At 34.3% G+C, this 20,557-nt stretch overlaps 1 protein-coding gene across 1 annotated transcript; it reads left to right on the top strand.

Moving 5' to 3' along the window:
• The first annotated feature begins 7,230 nt into the window (after positions 1 to 7,230).
• LOC127839253 (microsomal glutathione S-transferase 1-like) lies at positions 7,231 to 14,717 on the top strand. Its single transcript, XM_052367535.1, has 3 exons — positions 7,231 to 7,550; positions 9,531 to 9,616; positions 14,238 to 14,717. Exons 1-3 carry the CDS (start codon positions 7,428 to 7,430, stop codon positions 14,476 to 14,478), a joined length of 450 nt encoding a protein of 149 aa, XP_052223495.1. The 5' UTR covers positions 7,231 to 7,427; the 3' UTR covers positions 14,479 to 14,717.
• The last annotated feature ends 5,840 nt before the right edge of the window (positions 14,718 to 20,557 follow it).

Raw genomic sequence — 20,557 nt, 5'->3', positions numbered from 1 at the left:
CATTTGTTTTCAATGGTTTTTATACCTCAATATAAGTAATAATTTTCTTTTGCCTTATTAAAATGGCATGAGCAAACATTTTGGTTCAAATTGCAGTATAAAATGGATTTTAACAAGTTTACAATTCCACTGCAATTTACAGAATCATTTTTAACTTTGCTTTAATGAATTATCATTCTTCCACCACCCTTACCTATTTTATGTAGACAGAGTTTGAAATTAAAGGTTATTTTGCGACAAATCATGTGGTTATACTGCAATACATTATGGAGTTATTCTGCTATCAAAACCTGTAAATGTTGTAGGGCTTTTTTCCTTCTTTGCGTGTGGCCTGGGTCAGCCATCTCACAGTTTTGATGCAAGCATTTCACAAATCTAATATATCCACACTATTTTACAAAACCAGCCTTTGTAAGTTGTTTGACATTTAACAGACATTTTATATTCAAAAGTACAATTCATCCGTCTGTCTGTCACAAACTTTTTAGAGCTATATCTCAGAAACTATTTAAGTTTTTTAACATGAAACTTCATAGGTGTCTATATATAAATGAGGAGAAGGGGGATATCAATTTGCTTGTTGTTAGGGAATTACAAGTATGAAACTGGTGAAACCAGTGTTGTAACGTTAGTTCGGCTAAAAAACCACACCAGTATATTGGACCGTCAGTAAATTGTATAGTAAAACTTGAGATCTTTTGTTTAAAAAGTCAGCATGGGGATCCAGATTTGTTTGAATGAGGAGTCACTTTAAAGATATCACAGTAAGATTTAAGCATGCACTTTTACAACGGTAATACCTTGAATAAGAAAGATCATGTGGCGAAAGTGAAAACACTTGAGTAATGTAGTACTGGCAGAGAGCGAGGAAAGGGTAGCAATATGGAGTAGATTTTCGTATTCTTATCCGTTTATATGTGTAAATATTCTTTAAAGCTTGAATAATTTCTTTTCAAATAGATTAAATTGCATTTTCATGAAATGCATTTTAATGTCAAATATTGTTAATATGTATGATTTATAGGGAATCCTATGCGCATGTGACATGGCACAATTGTTATTGACAAAGGTTTTAAACTTGGAAAAATTATATGGCTTACATTTCTCACACGGGAACTAAAATTCAATGTATAACTAATGTGTCTAGCCACACAACAGAAATCACATAGACAAACATTTTAATGTTTGTGTAAAAGTATTGACTATGGATCATTGAAGATACAGTTAAACCTGTCAGAATTTAGTTGCTCATATGATGTATGATTTTATTTTTCGAAAGAAAAAGTGTCCAGCCAATGAAAAGATTTTACTATGCCTATGCATAAAAATCATCATTTTACAATTTCTACAAGTATGTGAATATTGTTTGTAAAATTTTGAGGAGTTTGTGACTAAATTTCTTACAAGTTTGAAATTTTTGGGATTTTTTTCTTCAAATAAATTGAGCGTCTTACTTTTACTTCACAAAAAAGGAAAGAGAGCCATCTATTGTCATGGTAATTCAAGAAATTCCCAGATGTTCAGTTCAGTAAAATATGCCTCCTTAAATATGCTTAAATATGTGATATAGGAGACGTTTGACAAACATATCATTTCTGCATTCGGCCAAGTGAAACCACATTTAAGTAGTAAAATGTTCATACATAAGTTACCAAACCTGTTGCCTTGGTATACATTTTGCATGATTAGCTTAATATTGTTATTGAATGTAATTTCCTCAAATAATCTTAATGAACCTGACAAAAGTTATTATAATTTAAGATTGTTGTCGTCATGAAAACAAATGTATGTATTTTTTGTGGAAAAAGGGCATATTATGTATAAACAATCATGTTAGATTTAAAATTATATATAGCTTACGTTGTTTGTTAAGGTAATAACCAACGGTTTGTTATTCTGATGCTTGTAATTAATTCCTATTCATCGGAACTCCAAACCGTTGGTGATTACCTCACGAAGACAATTATTAATTCGCTTCTAATTAACTCATGTCCATTTTGTCTTGGTAAATCAACAAAACATGCAAAGTTTAATACTTTCATGCCATCAAATTCGGGACCTACAAGGATGTCATTACAGTTCATGACATAGTCTACAGCATAGTAGAGCAAAGTTACAGTACAGATCTAATAAAGCAAACTCCGATTTTACGTTAAGGCCAAATAAAATGTAAAAGTAAAAATGTTTATGTCGACAATATTTAAATCAAAGTAAAATTTGGGCCAATTGATATAAAAAAAACTGGTCAACAGGTTAAAGATTATGCTAAAATTGTAACAACTGTAGAAGCTACCCTTATGACTAAATGCTGAACACATTTGGTAAGAATTTTGTATCATCACAATATCACAACAAAGATAAAATCTAAGTAAAGTGTATTCAAAACTTAGGTTACCATGTCAAATATAAGAAAAAGCTTATAAGAAAAAAACTATAAATGCTTTGATTGTTTTAACTTAGTCAAATGAAATATAGCCTGAATGGTTAAGGGTCGCATGGGTTATATAGATTTTATAAATATCAACATAATATTCAACATCAGCGCATTCAAAATGCAATGCCAATAGGTTTCATATTATATATATTGACTAACATCCTTGTTAATTATGATCCTGGAGTCTTCACATTCCGCACTCCAGGGACAACATCCTTTTAAACACATCGATAAACCAAAAACTACTTATAACTTATTATATTCTGAACCGCCTTGTCACTTAGGTTATGTAAATTGATGCCTATGTTGTAAATGCATGGTGATTCTCTAACGCAGTTGTTTAAATGTGAATAGAGTGGTAAAAGCTGGTCACAAAACGAGGTTCACATAATTTGTATAACAAAATTAAGAGATTAACCGAGACTTACCTTAGTTGAAGGTTGATCACAATTTTATCGACTGCATACTGTTAAATCTTCTGTGCTTTAGTATTTGCCTTGCATCTTGTATTATGGTCCTCTACTGAGAGTTAGCTAACGTGGTTATTGGCTTCTCTTTGTGTTGTCTACAATCAGCTTCAAATCTCCACTTCAACCACTGGGAAGATTCGAACAAACCTTCACATAAATGATCAATGGGTGATCCTCTATCAAAGTTCTTCAAACTGTTCCAGAAAGATGCATGTATTGATCATCAGTAGTACGGTCGCATATAGGTGACATTCACTCCTTTTTGTTAATCACTCCTCTTTTTTTTACATTGCACTCCTGTATTTTCTATCTCGTTCCAACGACATACTTACTTGAGAGAACGACCTACTTACTCGAACTCGAGGGAACAGTCAGCTAAGTCGAGTGAACGATATAGAAAAAAACAGGAGTGCATATTTAAAATGAAAGAGGCGTGTAATCAAAAAAGAGCGGTGCAGTAAATATATGAGGGGTGCATTAAACAAAAGAAGAGAGCATTTAAAGTATCTCAAGGGAACGACTTACTAACTCGTGGCAACGAGTAAGCTATGTTGTGGGACAACTTACTAAGTTAAGGGAACGATCGAGATAGAAAAAAAAGAGTGCAAAACTAAATAAAAGAGGAGTGCAACGAAACAAAGAGCGGTGCAGTTTAGTGTTTAATGCACTTCTCCTTTATTTAATGCACTGCTCTTTTTTCATTGCACTCTTCATTTATTTAGTTTTGCACTACTCTTTTTTGTATCTGGTTCTCTCCACTTAATAAATCATTCCCACGACATAGTTAATGCATACGAGATAGAAAAAAGAGGAGTACAGTTTATAAAAAAGAGGAGTAAATGTCATCTCTATACCACTGTACATCTAAATATGAATGCAAACATGTCTGTATAAATTTAGTTTATTCTCAATCATTTAATATAAACTAGTTATATTCGTTTGAAAATACATTTAGGCATATTGATATATTTAAGTTTGCTTTGAATAATTGTTCATTGTTTTTTTTTATTCTGCCTCTTCTAACCATGTTAAGGATGGCCCCAATCTTGCCCCTGTACTGACCTGTGGGTCATTTTTATTGTCATATGGGCTGGGGTGGTCATGGAAGGAAGAAAGTGTAAGATTTTGAAGGGACTTGTTCACATATTTTGTGAGAAGGTTGACTGACATAAGTCAGTGATAAAACTAAAAGAAATTAATACAGCAACAAATTTAAATTAAACAAAAACAGACATATACCGGTAACTACAAATTATACAAATATATAGCAGTACATATTGTATGGTATCGTAATATGCTTTTACTGTTTTTTTAATCTGTATATTATTTTAAGTAGGCATGTTTTAATAGACATGCGTATCTTTGTTTAATATTTATTTTATGTCATTTCATAAACTGTATTATTTCCGTTTTAAACCGAGACTGTACGATTTTTTCAAATATTTATGAATTTATATAAAACGTGTAAAAACTTATTATACATATATTTCAATACAAATTAAAATAAAAGTTAAGAAGGACATGTGTCGAAAAATGCGAAATAAGCCTGATATTTAATTCTGAAGTCGACAATGTCTGTACAGTCGAGTTCGCCAGCATGTATATCATGCATGTACGATGTGAATCTAAATTTTGTTTTACGGATCATTTTAAATTCCTGCAACGATATATAATCATACGACACACGAACACTATCTCCGAACCTAATAAAAAGATGAATGCTTCGGTTATTGTAGGAAAATATGTACGAAATATATTCGTCACAATCGGCTCGGGGCGCTAATTTGTCTTTGCTGCATTTTATGAAATTCGTCTACAATGTATATTTTTCTTGCCTATTTTGCGTTATTGTAACATATTTTAATCAATATATTACAATTAAACACATACAAAAATCGTAAAGCCTCGCTTTAATAATATTTGTTAAAATAAATTGCGAACTTTTTAACCAATTTATGTATTATTGTTCCATCTTTATATGTAAAGAAAATGACACTAACACAGGGCATCAACAAGAGCGATCAAGAACGTGTCCTTTAAATATTGCTCAATCTGTGTCAGATTGCAACATGTATGGGGAAAAAGTGTTGCCTTGTTTTATATGATAAGGGATTTGATGACAGAACATGAATATATCTTTAAACATTTTCTATAAAAAATGTGTTCGTCCTTTTAAGTAAACAAATTGACTGCATAATGTTACATCAAATACTGCCAGGAGAAAAAAAGTCAGTTGAGGAAGCCAAGAAATCATGCGAGAATTTCTAGCTGCTTACCTACTCTGGAATGTATGGGTTTAGTTTTAACCTACGCCTTATATATTTTAATTTGAGTAAAGATTCATGTTATTCAAATAAAAATTGGTTTGCTATATTCTCAAATCTTTTTTTCTAAAAAAAAGGAATGTAGTTGACACTTGTTCGTAATTTCATTTCATCGTTCCTCAAAAGTTTGTAACTCTGTTGCTCTGGTCTCCTCCCTACCATTGTAATTTGAGTTGCAATGCTATGAGGTTAAATTGTATTCACACTTATATGTATCATGAATATTGCTGGGCCAAGTGTGAGGTTGACCGTTCCAAGGCGGTGACCCAAGCTTTATTCTTTATATATGTTTATGTTGTTTTGTATTGTGCTGTGTTGTACTATATGGCAATTGGTCACTTGCCTTAAATTAATTACCAACTAATTGCATGTCACTAACATGCAATACTGCTCCAGCACATGGAGTTTCACTTCTTAATTTTCAATGAAAAATTTAAAGATATTATGTTATTCACTACATATAAGAACAATGATTATATTTTTCTATGTCTTCAGAATATCCACAAATATGTGTTTATCATAAATCATTAGAATTTTTTTTATAACGATGCGAATACTATGACAAGTATTTTCCACCAGTTTATACTTTTAAACATAACAATTGACGCTTTTAAACGCACATTCCAATGACGTCATACTGTGGAATCAATTATTTTAAGGAGGTCTCATTTTCGCACACTTACCATTTCTCCAATTTATGATCACTGGAATATTTACCAATTAGGTTTTCCGCATTCTTCACGTTAAAAGTGAAACGTCGAATCAGAGCAGTCGTAGCACCCTATGCCGTTATGTTTGAACATAAGACGTTCTTCTGACGTTGATATGAACTCTTTGTAAAAATATAAGCACAACTTTGGAAAGTTAAACATTTATTTGAAAATAAGATAATAGACGCACAGCTTTTAACATGCTTTTCAAACTTTCAATGTGTAATGAACTGCTTGAAAGCTATAACCATAAAAGTATACATCTGCAATAAAGCCTGTCTATAGTGAACATATCAAATGGCACTGAAGTCAGAGAGACATATACCTGTAATACAAGTATAAAATTAATTACTTCAAAATCTAAAGAAAGATAAGCATTAATTTCTTCCTGCCTTTCAAGTCCAAACTTGAAACATTTTAGTATTTTAATTATAATAGACATCTTTTTACACACAAATATATTACCTAAGAATCATACCTTTTACTGTAAAAGTAGTTTTCTTAGAAAACATCTTCTTTCTATAAGAAAGAACTTTCAATGAGAAAGGTGTTGAAACAATTATATTATTTTACCATCTTAGTGGGAGAACAGTGTCTTTTATCAACATAAACACCGATAAAGTCATATTTCTCCCCATCTAATTACCCCTTAGCACAATAGTTTGTGTTTCCTGTTGATATAAACCAGATACAGTAACTCCTTTACAAGGTTAGGGCTTCATATTTTATTTTTTACCTTGAGTAAGGGGCACAACTGGCTTATGTTAAAATGATTTAAGTGCACTTAAATCCTTTTGGCACATGTATTCCCTCTCAATATGTATTAAAACATATTGTGCCAAAAAGACTTAAGTGCTATTAAAGCTTTCTTGCAGTCATGAAAAGGATATAAAGCATTCTGGCATACAAGGGATTTGTCGATAAGCACTTAGTGCACCTTGGGTTCTGTCGGATATACTATGTTGTATAAAAGATATGATCCAGGGAATAGTACAAATTGAAGAGTATTGGAATAGCTTTCTAAACGTGCAAAAAAATGATTTTTGATCAAAAGTGCACTTACCACGTTCTGGCTCTAACCCCTCGGTATGATGTACGTCTAAACCACGACGACAAATACTCGGAGACCGTTCATGGTTACGGAAATGAACGAAATAAGTCGATCTTGCACATAGTTCATTAAAGGTTTAAATTCTAAAACCTAAACACCATGCTTCAATTAGCACAGTGTAACTTCATCCACTTCACCAAAACACTGGTGTATTCAGAATAAACCTTGTGGTATAATTGTATACACGGGGCATTGACATTTACAGTGAGACCGCGCAATATACTCTGTGTCAGGTGAAACACAACCCGGATGCATAACGCGGAACATAATTATTTTGACTCGATAACAAATTGTCAGTTGTTTAAATAAATAGCATTACTTAACAATACTACAAAACCTGTTTCATAAACTGTTTTTACAAGTAGGATCGGGTACATAATGGCTGCAGGGCTGAGTTTTGACAATGAAGTGTTCAGCAAGTTTGCGTTTTACGCCGGGGTGGTGCTGCTGAAGACGATGTTGATGAGCCCGTGGACTACCGTACATAGGATCCGGCGCAAGGTAAGACGATTTAAGACGCATCGCTCTGGGAGAGTGGCGCTAAATGCATGTGAGTAAAATGTCGTCCTAGATTAGCTTGTGCAGTCCGCACAGGCTAATCATGAACGACACTTTCCGACTAAACTGCAATTCGCTAGTAAGAGACTTTCATTAAACGAAATATACCATACAAGTGCATCGTTTCGTCCCTGATTTGCCTGTTCCGATTTCACAGGTTAATCTGGGACGACACTTTACGCGCATGCATTAAACCCCGTTTTCTCAGAGCGAGACTCAATTTCAAAAACAATCTAAGGGTGAATCTTAACCTATTATCGCATGGGCATATAAGATTCATGTTAGTTTAGCGTATGTTGTTAAATGTTATCGCTCATAATAAAGGTAGAAAAGACAGACAAATAGTCAATTGAGTTCTGAGAAAACTGGGTTTAATGCATGTGCGTAAAGTGTCATCCCAGATTTACCTGTGCAGTCCGCACAGGCTAATCAGGGACGACACTATCTGCTTTCATGGTATTTTTAGTTTTTAGGAATCCCTCCTTACCGAAAATCACTTTTAGGCGGAAAGTGTCGTCCCTGATTAGCAGGCTAATCTGGGACGACACTTTACGCACATGCATTTTGCCCAGTTTTCTCAGAACGCGACTCAATTAGCGTCGGCGTACAAATTGCGACTCGTACTGTCTTGTTGCCTAAATTTCTCGCAGAGGTTACCTCCCTTATACTTCAGTCGGTTACTACTGTCGTAAGAGGTAAAATCATTCCAGAATATAATTTTTTTAAATACATAAAACCATCAATATTACATAACGATGGTGCGTTATGACGGCAGGGATTCGAACAATCTTGATACAACGACTATATTTTTCGAATATTCCGTGAACCCAGAGTCGAATTGTATGACCTATACTCAGAACCAAACGTTGCTTATATCGTTTTAAAGTTTAACCCTTTAGTACATGCGCAATGCATCATCAATTGGCCAGTGTAAGCACAGGTGTTAATTACTTTTTTACAAACGTAGTAAGAATAACTTCATTATATTTCCATTTAAACCAACTATTATTTAACATATGATGACATGACATTAAAATTAATCTAGAGGTATTAAAGCCCTGTTTGCATGATATATCATATGCATAATCTTTTGTTCGTTTAGCCCGGCTCGGTTATCATATACATAATCTGCCGGCTATGGCATGTTATATTCATGGTACATAATTTACCGGTATTGAAGTTCGGTTTCATAGCCCGGTCTGGTTCATCATATCCATAACATAGCGGTTACATTGCCAGCTCTGATATATCATATACATAATCTGTTTGTAGTATTGCCCGGCCTGGTTCATCATATCCATAACATGGCGGTTGCATAGCCAGCTCTGATATATCATATACGCAATATGTTGGTAGCATAGGGCGGGTTGGTTCATCCTATACATAACATGGCGGTTGCAAAGCCAGCTATGATATATCACATACATAATCTTTTGGTAGCATAGCCCGGTCTGGTTCATCATATCCATAACATAGCGGTTGCAAAGCCAGAACTGATATATCAAATGCATAATTTGTTGGTAGCATGGGCCTTTCTGGTATGTTGCATACATTATACATCGGTAGCATAGCATGATCTTCAATACCATATGCATAATCTTTCGCGATCATGTCCGAGTCTGGTATATCATATTCATAACCAGTATGTTGCATTGTACGTTCTAGATTATATTATCTCTATTACCTGACGTTTAAAACATGGTCTGGTACACGGCCTGGTACATGTATATTAATGCATGGTTTAACGGTTTATAATTAACATGTCAGATAATGTTAATGCATCCGTTTTCAAAGAATATCCTTAGAGCATAAGGTTAGATGTGCATTGTTATTTTTTAAATAAGAAAAAAGAAGTGATTTAATTGTGTACTTATGTCTTGATTTATAAAACATGTAATTTCAAACCGAATGTTTTTCTTCCAGGTGTTCGCGTCTGCTGAGGACTATGTTGCCTTCGGGAAAGGTCCTGCGTCAGGCAAGCAGGACCCGCACATTGAAAGGGTCAGAAGGTGAGTAAGCTTCAACGCGAACATTTACAATTACTTTGCAGAGAGCGTTTCATACGTTTCTATGTATTCGCTTGCGAACAACAAATGTCTTTATCAAAAACATTAAGGCCATAGTATGGATTTTCTACGATTCACCAAATCACACACAAATCGATGGTTGCTTGCAAAATGCTGTTTCTGTTTATACGTCATCGAGAGAAGCCATGATTTCATACTCAATACGCATTCGCTTCGAGAAAGAAGTTCCGTTTTAACAGGGTGCAGGATCACGTGACTTTGATGGGTTCCCGATTAATGGAGGTAAACACACCGGTAAGTGCTGCTATTTTTTTAAATAACATTTTAAAACAATTTTTCTTAAGAAATTCAACTAGTGCATTAAATACAGTGTTTTAGGCTTATAGCAATTTGAAATACGTCAGAATTATACTATTTAATTAGCGTGTGTTCTTGTTTAAAACTTCCATGTATACTGCACGATTTTGCTTCACGCTACGTTAACGTTTTTCACTGATTTCAGACGTATGCAACGATTTATTCTTATACCTTAAAATATCGGCAAAAACTGCAGGAAAAATCTGTTTTTTATGCACGAAAGATTTTTGCAAGTGTATTTTAATAACTTGAGATATTTGCAAAAATAAAGTTCTTACCGTTGTGTTTACATTCTGTCCAGCCCGTGCGTAAATCCCTAAAAAAACGTTGATTCTGCACCTTGTTAAGTGAGTTTTGATTGTCTAAGTTGTACATTCCGATGATGAATAAGCTGTTAAGTAGAATTTAAAGAATATAATGTCCTTAACTAACAAAACACACAATTAAAACATAAAATACTTATGCACTTTGTTGTGAAGGAATACATAAATGCAAAATAGTGCTATACCATACATCATAGACACATGGTCAAACTGTCAACGAATATTGCAATCGCACCGTTTCTTATAGGCGACAAAAAGAAGTGCCGTTTTAGAATGATAAATAATTTGGAAAACGCATCAATCGTTATGATGACGAAGTTTATTAGCACATGATATATTGAAAACTATTTCAAAGTAAAAAGGTCTTTCTTTTTCTTTCTTTGCATTATCAATTTTTGAGTCATAACGAAAGTGAAGGAAAGTAGGACAGTATGCAGAGATCGTCCATTGAATAAAGGATAAATTCATCGGCGAGAGCGTGGTAGAATGTTTTTCGTTCTTGTGATTACTTCGCTCATTTATCGATTAATTAAAGTTGATTTTACAATGTTAGTCTCAAATCTGTTCATTTGATCGGGATTGATATCTAACGAAAGAAATACGCAAGTTACGAAGCACGTGTAGTCATGACGAATCTGAGGCTTTAACAAGGCGCAGAATCAACGAGATTTCCCGGGTTTTACACACGGACTGGACAGAATGTAAACACACCGTTAAGAACTTTATTTTTGCAAATATCTCAAGTTATTGAAATACATTTGCAAAAAAATTAATGCAGACAGTTTTTCTTGCAGTTTGTACCTATATCTTAGGATATAAGAATAAATACTTGGATACGTCTGAAATCGGTGAAAAAAAATTGCGTGAAGCTTAACGGTGTACGATGAATGCAGTTGATGCCGAATGTTTTAACAAGAAAACAGGCTTATTAATTAATTTATAAATTAATTGTGATGAATTTTACTTGACCATAAGCAGCATAAAAATCTGTCTGTTATGCACTAGTTTAAATTCTTAAAATTGTTTTTTTTAAGTTATTGGACAAAAAGCACCACTTACCGGTGTGTTTACATCCATTAACCCATTTATGCCTAGTGGATTCTCCGATCCTTCTAAGTTGGATCAATTTATTTCCATTAGGGATGTCTAGTATATTTATTTCTATATTTAGAATATTTCTTACAGAAATTCCTTTAAGCAAACAGCGTAGACCAAGATGAGACGCCGCATCATGCGGCGTCTCATCTGGGTTTACGCTGTTTGCAATGTCCTTTTTTCAGGACGCTAGGCATGAATGGGTTAACGTTTAATTGGAATTGGAAACCCCACAAAGTCACGCGATCATGCACCCTGATAAATAGGTCTGTCAAGATGAAGCTACCCTCAGCGATAAACTCCCATGGCTGTGAACAGCGCGTTATGCTTAACCCATTTATTCCTAGTGGACTCTCCCATACTTCTGAATTGGATCAATTTATTTCCAAAATTAGGGATGTCTAGTATATTTATTTCTATATTTAGAATATTACTTACTGAAATTCCTTAAAGCAAACAGCGCAGACCCAGATGAGACGCCGCATCATGCGGCGTCTCATCTGGGTCTACGCTGTTTGCAATGTCCTTTTTTCAGGACGCTAGGCATGAATGGGTTAAAATCAACCACCTCTCTGTAGACGGGCCGATATACGATGTTAACAGTTCTTAACCCATTCATGCCTAGCGTCCTGAAAAAAGGACATTGCAAACAGCGTAAACCCAGATGAGACGCCGCATGATCCGGCGTCTCATCTGGGTCAACGCTGTTTGCTTAAAGGAATTTCTGTAAGAATTGATCTAAATATAGAAATAAGTATACCAGACATCCCTTATTTTGGAAATAAATTGATCCAACTTAGAAGAATGGGAGAGTCCACTAGGAATAAATGGGTTAAATTTCTTTTTTTATTATTATTATACCGGATTTATATAGCGGCCTTTTCATGCAAGTGTGCACGTTCAAAGGCGCTTTTTTATGACAATCCTAAAGTCGGTGAATGTGTGGTTGACGTGTAGTAATCAATAATTGGGGGAAAATGAATAATTATTTGACACATGACATGCCGCTTCTGTGTACATGTGGATTAACACATTTGTACATATTTTAACACATGAAAACGATTGCTTTTTACTGCATGTTCACAGTTGCACACGAATAGCAATCAATTCAGTTTAGCAACACTGTTAAATCATATTTTATTACGCCTGTTATAAGTGAACATTATTTTACAATATAGGCGATTCTAGTAGTAAATTTATTAGATATATAAACGATGTGTTTTATTAAAGGAATAATCCGTGGACGTTATAGTTTGTTGTCTAATAAGCCACGGCCGGAAGTTTAGATGCATAGGGATTAAATCACGAGTGCGAAGCACGAGTGATTTGAAACCACGCATCTTAACTTCCGGCCGTGGCTTATTCGACAACAAACTATAACATACACGAATAATTTCGACCATAAAAATATTTTCGGCTGTTTAATCGATCGGATCTCCGCCCTTAATAACTTTCATTCATAATATACCGGATTATTACGCTGGTGGAAAATGTATCGGCATGTTTGGTTTAGTTACAGCGCGTGCTTCCACCCATAATTATAGCAGAATAACCCATAGACCATTTTCTTCTTTGTTTATATGAAATTTGGCACGTGCCGGGTTAGAATAAAACATGTTCAAAGTGAACTTAAATCAAAAGTACGAAACCTCAATTGATTGATAAAACACTCCTTAACTTATAGAATTATTGAATTAATCTTCACAAATTGTAAACAAATGAGTTGTTTCCTTTTGCACCACACTGTGGCGTCAACCTAACATTGGTGTTCAACTCCAAAGTAGGAATTCACTTTGCTGTCAGCACTACTTTTGGTATGAACACCGTAAATTGTGTTCGCTGTTTGTTGTTAGTGGTCATAACGTAAAAGTGTATTGCAGTGGTACATAATCCATCTCCTCAACATTTTCCAGTTTTATCCTCACCCTTATCCTCCTCCTCATCATCATCATCATCCGTAGAACATCACAATCATCATCAACAACAACAGCAACAGCAAAACACAACCCTAACATCATGTTAATTATCATAATGTCAACTTAAGGCATCGATGATGAAGAGGATGACGACGACTATCATAATGATGATTGAACTGTCAAAATATTGATGTACTAGGCACAGCTAAAGTGCGTTTCGTTTCACAATATGAGCCGCGCTCTGTGAAAATGTGGTTTAATGTATACCGGTATGCGTAAAGTGTCGTCCCAGATTAGCCTGTGCAGTCCGCACAGGCTAATCAGGGACGCCACTTTCCGCTTTTAAGTTATTTCCGTTTAAAGATAGTCTCTTCTTAGTCGAAATCTAGTATCAGCGGAAAGTGTTGTCCCTGATTAGCCTGTGCGGACTGGATTGCACAGGCTCATCTTGGACGACACTTTACGCACATGTATTAACCCCCTTTTCACAGAGCACGGCCCATATATATGCACTACTTCAACGCACTGTGGTGTTTACTAAAAGCGGATGCACTTTGGTTTTGAATACCAACGTTGGTTTTACAAACAAAGTGCACTGTTAATCTGCTATCTGTTTACACAATGTAGAACAACTGCAGTGCCTTCAGTGCTTTATCTATTTGAGTAAACTATGTAAAACATGAGTTGTTGTTTTAGTTTATGTTTCTTCTTATGAAAATAGCTATTTTAGCTGAAGATGAAAAACACGCTTTTCATTTCCATTCTCTTAAAATAATGATTAAATGAGCTTGGCCACAATTTCATACATATTTAATCAATCTCATCTTTCTTTTATTTCTTTTTTAGCTGTAAGTAAGCCAATTGTTTGCCATGCACAGTTGGGTAGCAAATAATTTTGTGGTTGTTTTACAGCTGCCACCAGAACGATCTTGAGAACGTGATTCCCTTCGTTCTGATTGGGCTGCTCTACGTGCTCACTGGCCCGGATGTAGCAACTGCGGTCCTGCTGTTTCGGATATTTGCCGGCTCCCGGCTTTTGCACACGGTCATCTATCTGAACGCCATTCCCCAACCGAGCCGGGCAATAGCATTTTTAGTGGGCTTAGGAGTGAATACCTTCATGGCGTTTGCTGTCCTTAAACGCGCTTGGTAATGATTGTGGACTTTTCTGACCTATATATCAAAACGAATTGTATAGATTCATACTAGCTAAAATTATAACACACCACTGATCATAAAAGGCTTCAGGGTTTCAAATTCGCATTCGCCACGTAAATACTATGTGTTTGTATTTGCTTGCAATATTTTGGTATGAACATATGCACCTATATTGAAACAACCATGGCAGATATTTCCAACTGATATTCTTGAAATAAAGATATTGCAACCGTTTCTATTAAGTGCGTTATAAGTGCTCTTTTAAATACTTCCAGCTTTCTTTCACTACCATATGACTACTTATAATTGACAACAATGTCAGTCCATACTGACGCATTTATTATTACATGTGATTCGCAAGTCAATAACAATTGCAACAAGAACAACATAAATATTAATCAATTGTTGGAATTATAATGTTATATATTCAAGATATCAATAAATAACGTTGTTTCGAATGTCATTAAATAATTAGATTTTTTTTAAACTAAAATAGCGAATTCAATCAAGCGCCTGTGGATTATTCTATATAGCGTTTACAATAAATAGTTCTTAACTACAGAAGTTATACAAAAAGTGTGAGACATGACTCGTGAAAACATCTGCAAATGAGGAGGGTCTGACTTCGAATTATTTTGTAAACCGACTTCGAGGCGAAACAGAAAGACAATACAAGTTACGTAAGCAGAGACCCTACCAGTTAACAACCGAGTTTCTTACGAGGATCTTTTGAACAAAGGGGACAGCTAGAAATGATTCGACTCCCATGTTAACATCGGTTCTCTGCAATAATAGCTCTCAGTGGCGTAGCTGCTATTAGGCACAGCAGGCCCGGGCCTACAATTTCTTTTGAAACATTAAAAAATATAAATGCTTCAACTTCGAAAACCGCATTAAAATGTTGACATTTAGATGAAACAGTAAATTTTCAAAGAAAAACAGACCAAAGTCTGATTTTTTCTAATCTTATTATTTGTCTAGATGTGCTTTTAATCTCACCACAGTCGTTATAGGATTTAAAAACTTTCAGGGGGAGGACCCCCGGACCCCCCATTTGTCTACAGCTAAAAAAATGCTAGCTACGCCTCTGGCTCTTGATCATTAACCTCAACCTGCGTACTGTGGTGTGTCTGAAAGCATCTATAGATTTGTTTAATAAGTTTGATTTACTTTTCGTTTTCCTTTAATTCAACAACTAATATGAATACTAAAACGTTAAAATTGACTGTAAATTGGTCACGTGGAACCGCTGTATTGCATGTATTTAAATTGTTTTAAATTTATAACGTGTATGAGTACTTAAAACCAAAGAAAAACTGTCTTTTATGCACTTAAGATTTTTGAAAGCGTATTTCAATCACTTGAGATATTTGCAAAAATAAAGCTCTTAACGGTCGGTTTTCATTCTGTCCAGCCGGTGTGAACACCAACGTTAACGACAAATCCAAATTTAAAACATGTTCAAAATACGGTTTAATTTTACCACCATGTACATTTACTTACAGCTGAAACGTACAAGATTATAGACCAGCGTGGTAGCATAGTAAACAGCTAGTTCAGCAAACGAAACTTAGCACCTAGCTAGAATGAAATAACCGATTTGTTATTTATTGGTCTTTTTAATTCTCCGCCTGGGGGGAAATAAACGATTGTTTTCGCGGTTATGTAGCCGCTGCAGCATTCGAGTGGGCTACCTTTAACTATTGTTATTGCGTAATTACTTTTAAACCATTGTTAAATAGCACGTAACCATTATCCATTATGTTATGACTATTTGGGGATTGCTCATATAGAGTGTACAAAGCATGAAGTAGCTCGGATGGCCGAGATGTTGAGGCGATAGCATTTGAACCCAAAGGTCAGTTTTTCGAATCCAAATGACGTGAAAACTTCTTTGTTTTACTTTTTATATTCTTTTATTGTTATATACTTTAGGTTCGATGTATATATATATATATATATATATATATATATATATATATATATATATATATATATATATATATATATATATATATATATATATATATATATATATATATATATATATATATATATATATATACTAAGTTAAAACATTTAATGACGAACTTATACAACTGCAAAAATCTGTGATCGAGTCGCTTAAATTAATTTTTTTGTCTTCGTCATATCTTTGCCAAAATTTCAACTGAGTCACATGACGTAAAACACTAAGTCACGAGGTCAAATTTCCGATAATTGTGGTTCAACTTGAATCCATCTTTATGAGATACCCTATTGTTAATTTTTTTTAAAGAAAATCGGATGCTCAAAAAGCGAATTGACCCCATCCGAGTGTCGTTAACTGTGCACACACAAAAGTTCAAACGTGAGATTTGTAAAAGCGTGAATACCCCATGACGCAGTATCGACGGGGTTTTCAGGGGTTTACACACGGGCTTGATAGAATGTAAACACACTGTTATGAACCTTATTTTTTCAAATATCTCAAGTTATTGTAATACATTTGCTAACATCTTTTGTGCATAAAAAAACTTTTTGCCGATATCTTAAAGGGACCTTTTCACGTTTTGGCAAATTGACAAAATAAAAAAAAATGTTTCAGATTCGCAAATTTTAATTATGGTTCTGATACTTGGGAGGAACAATATTGAACATTTACCATGTTCTAAAATAACCATTATAGGCATCTGTTGACGATTAAAAAAAACTTAAAATTATAATGCGCTGCAGCGCGCAACGATTGAATAATTTGGCGAGTTCTGTTGCTGTCGATATATTTTGACACTACGAGGATTGCTTATATAAAGTATAAAATAAATCATTCAATGTATGAACACGGATTGCCGAGTGGTCTAAGCGTTAAACTTTTTCTCCAGGAGTCACTAGTTCGAGCCAAGTTGAAGGTTACTTTTTTTCTTTGTTTATTTGTATTCTTGATTTTAATGGAGCATTTTAGATCCAATGTTTAAATGTATTAATCTAAAGCATTTAATGACAATATTCCATGCATGCCAAAATCTGTGGAAAAGTCCCTTCTAGGTATAAGAATCAATCATTGAATACGTCTGAAATCGATGACAAAATTTCACGTTGCGTGAAGCATAATTGTGCAGTACACCTGGCATTTTTGAACAAGAACACAGGCTTATTAAATATAGTAATTGTGATGTATTTGAATTTGTCATAAGCAGCATAAAAATCTGTCTTTTATGCACTTTTTGAAATTCGTAATAAAATTTGTTTTAAAATGTTCTTGAAAAAAAAAACACTTAACGGTGTGTTTACATCCATTAACGTTTTAAACGTAAACATTTAACCCTGCACAGTAACGTGAACCTGCAACCTGTTCCCTATTATATTGGAAAACATAGATGTTGGCACGTATGCTAAGCAATGTTAACACTTAGGTATAAAAAAACGTCAGATTTATTTTGACCGATTTATCGAATATTAATTTTATAATTAATTTTATAATTATAATTATTGAAAAAAATGAATAGTGCATAATATCAAATATATGACACGCATTTAATTCATGTTCAAATTGTGTTTTTGTTGTTTGTGTTTTCTTCAATTTATTTTATGACTCTGTTTTGAACTGCTTGAATTTTCTTACGTGACTTAAAAGTACCACCAAAATGACATTTTAATTCACGTATTTAGATTTTCGAATTATAAAACACCACCACCATCATTATTTAATAACTTAAGGGAACGTAATATCGTAATGCTTACACACACCCATTATAATCAGCCATGGACAATATTAGAATACCACCAACATGTGTTTAGTTAAACACTTGGTCGTATCTACACTTTCTACGGACAATGAACATAGCTTAGCCATAAAAAAGATTGTCTAAGTGGTCTGAAACCTCTCACATACAAAACCACCACGAGTTAATAGATTGAACATTTTTCACAGGCAATTATTTAACCCTAGCCATAAGAATAACCCGCAACCAACATAATTTTGTTTTAAATAACTTGATTGTTCACTTTTTATTTAGTTCATAAACTAGTACACGCCCACCATTCAATCTCCTTTACAAATATTGAGAATGTTTTGAAATAGTCTGTAACATAACAGTGCAATCTATTTAAAGCACAAAGAGAGTTTGCGAAATGTCGAAATCCATTTTCATGTTATTTGCAAATTGAGAATGTTTTGAAATAGTCTGTAACATAATAGTGCAATCTATTTAAAGCACAAAGAGAGTTTGCGAAATGTCGCAATCCATTTTCATGTTATTTACAAGTCCAGTGTGTTGATTAAGAACAGTTAAATATACTTGCCGCCCATTTCACCCACCATTTGACGTTCAGTTCCTTTTGTAATTGTGCTTGGTGTGTCTATTTCGCGTGTGTTTTAAGGGTTGTTGCGCCATTGTAGGTGATTTTCTGACAGTAATAGATTTTTTAGATAATCTTTTGTTACGGATAATGCATAAAAATATATTTTGAAAAAAAAAAGTCACCGGCCTAAAATTCAGCGTTTTCATTAGGATTTTTTGTAGCAGGCTTTTGAGTTATTTGAGGAGGCCAACTTGAGCGAGCACCGAAGGTGCGAGTTGCTAGGGGGTCCGGGGGCATGCTCCCCTGAATTTTTGTTAAATAAAGGTGCCAAATCATGGCCTCTGAGCGATTTTGGGCACATAATGTACATGATTTTGCTCATTTAAAATAGAGGATATTTATGTGAATGGCAAAGAAAACATAAAGTCCTCAGTTTACATCAACTCTGCAATTATCAAGATTTTAATAAAAACAGATATAAATGTATAAAAAACATTAAAAAAGTAACACCAATTCGACTTTTAATAATTAATTTTACAAATAAAACAGAGTTTGATGTAATTCTAATCTGATTCTGGGTCATATTTCTTTGATGCCAGGTTAAGTTTTTGTATGGCTATATCAACAGCTGTCTGAATCAGGCTCATCTCATCATTCCCCTCAGTAATATCGGTTTGGACCCCAGCATCCACAAGAGTAAGAACTGGTGCTGATGCTGAGGCCCTTGGCTGCTTCGGGGGAATTTTCCGCCTCTATTTTATGTCAAGCCACAGCTTGACTGCTGAAATAATATGGAAATGTAGCAGGTTTTTTTAGATTGAAATTAACTTTTGAACTTCAATTCAGATTAAATTTTACTTTTGAACTTTATTTGTTTTTAAAGAAGAGTATAAATGGCCCATTTACTATAGAAGACAATGTGCAAGACCATGGATGACATTAATATTTTGTCAGAAGCCCTCTGGAAAAGATGCATAAAAATTGGGCATAGGTTCTCCTCGCATAGCAATTTTAAGAAAGATTTGACAGTTTGGCAATGCAGATTTCCCCCCCCCCCAAAAAAAAATCGAGCATAGGTTGCCCCAGCTTAGGCAATCGTAGGATTTAAATATGTCGCAGAGGAAGCTTCTTTTAGTCAATATTTTCCAATACAAATTTGGACATAGCTAAACATTTCAGTGCCAATTCAATATAATTAGCAAACTCCAACCGTAATCATGACAATATCAGGAGAGTTTAGGGCTCGAGATTTTCATTTATCCTAATGAAAGACTCTTCTCCTGTAAAATGTGGTTATAAATAAATCCACTTACCATTCGGAGGTTAAAAACTCTGCGAGAAACCAAACATCGGCATGATCGGAACCATCAACGAAATTTGTCGAAAATAAAATCGAAATGTAACAGGAAAGTGCATTCATCCGGAGGTGCCGGTAAATGATAAAAGTTAACAAAACTGGAACAAAATAACTTCAACAGCGAACTATCGTTCTTACTCGAAACACAAAAGAAAAAGTCATTTTTTATATTTTTTTAGACATGTTGACATTGTCAATTTGTAACCTTTAATCAAAGTCGTACACTCATGTTTCCCGCTTCGCAATTGGACAATTATACCAAAACGATCAATGAGAACACAGTTAACATATATCGGTTACGGTTGTTTACTTCAATTTCAGACAGTTAGTTTATAAACGAATACTTAATATCTTGTCATCGTCGTGAGCATTCAGGGCTCCCCCTGGCCCAAAAATTTCTGTAGCCAACATTTTAGCTAAATGGATTTTTTTGTAG

The sequence above is a fragment of the Dreissena polymorpha genome, chromosome 7 (genome assembly GCF_020536995.1).
Source record: "Dreissena polymorpha isolate Duluth1 chromosome 7, UMN_Dpol_1.0, whole genome shotgun sequence".
In the NCBI taxonomy this organism is placed as follows: Eukaryota; Metazoa; Mollusca; class Bivalvia; order Myida; family Dreissenidae; genus Dreissena; species Dreissena polymorpha.
Note: the sequence above shows the minus strand (reverse complement) of the source record. Positions and strands in the feature narration are given on the sequence as shown.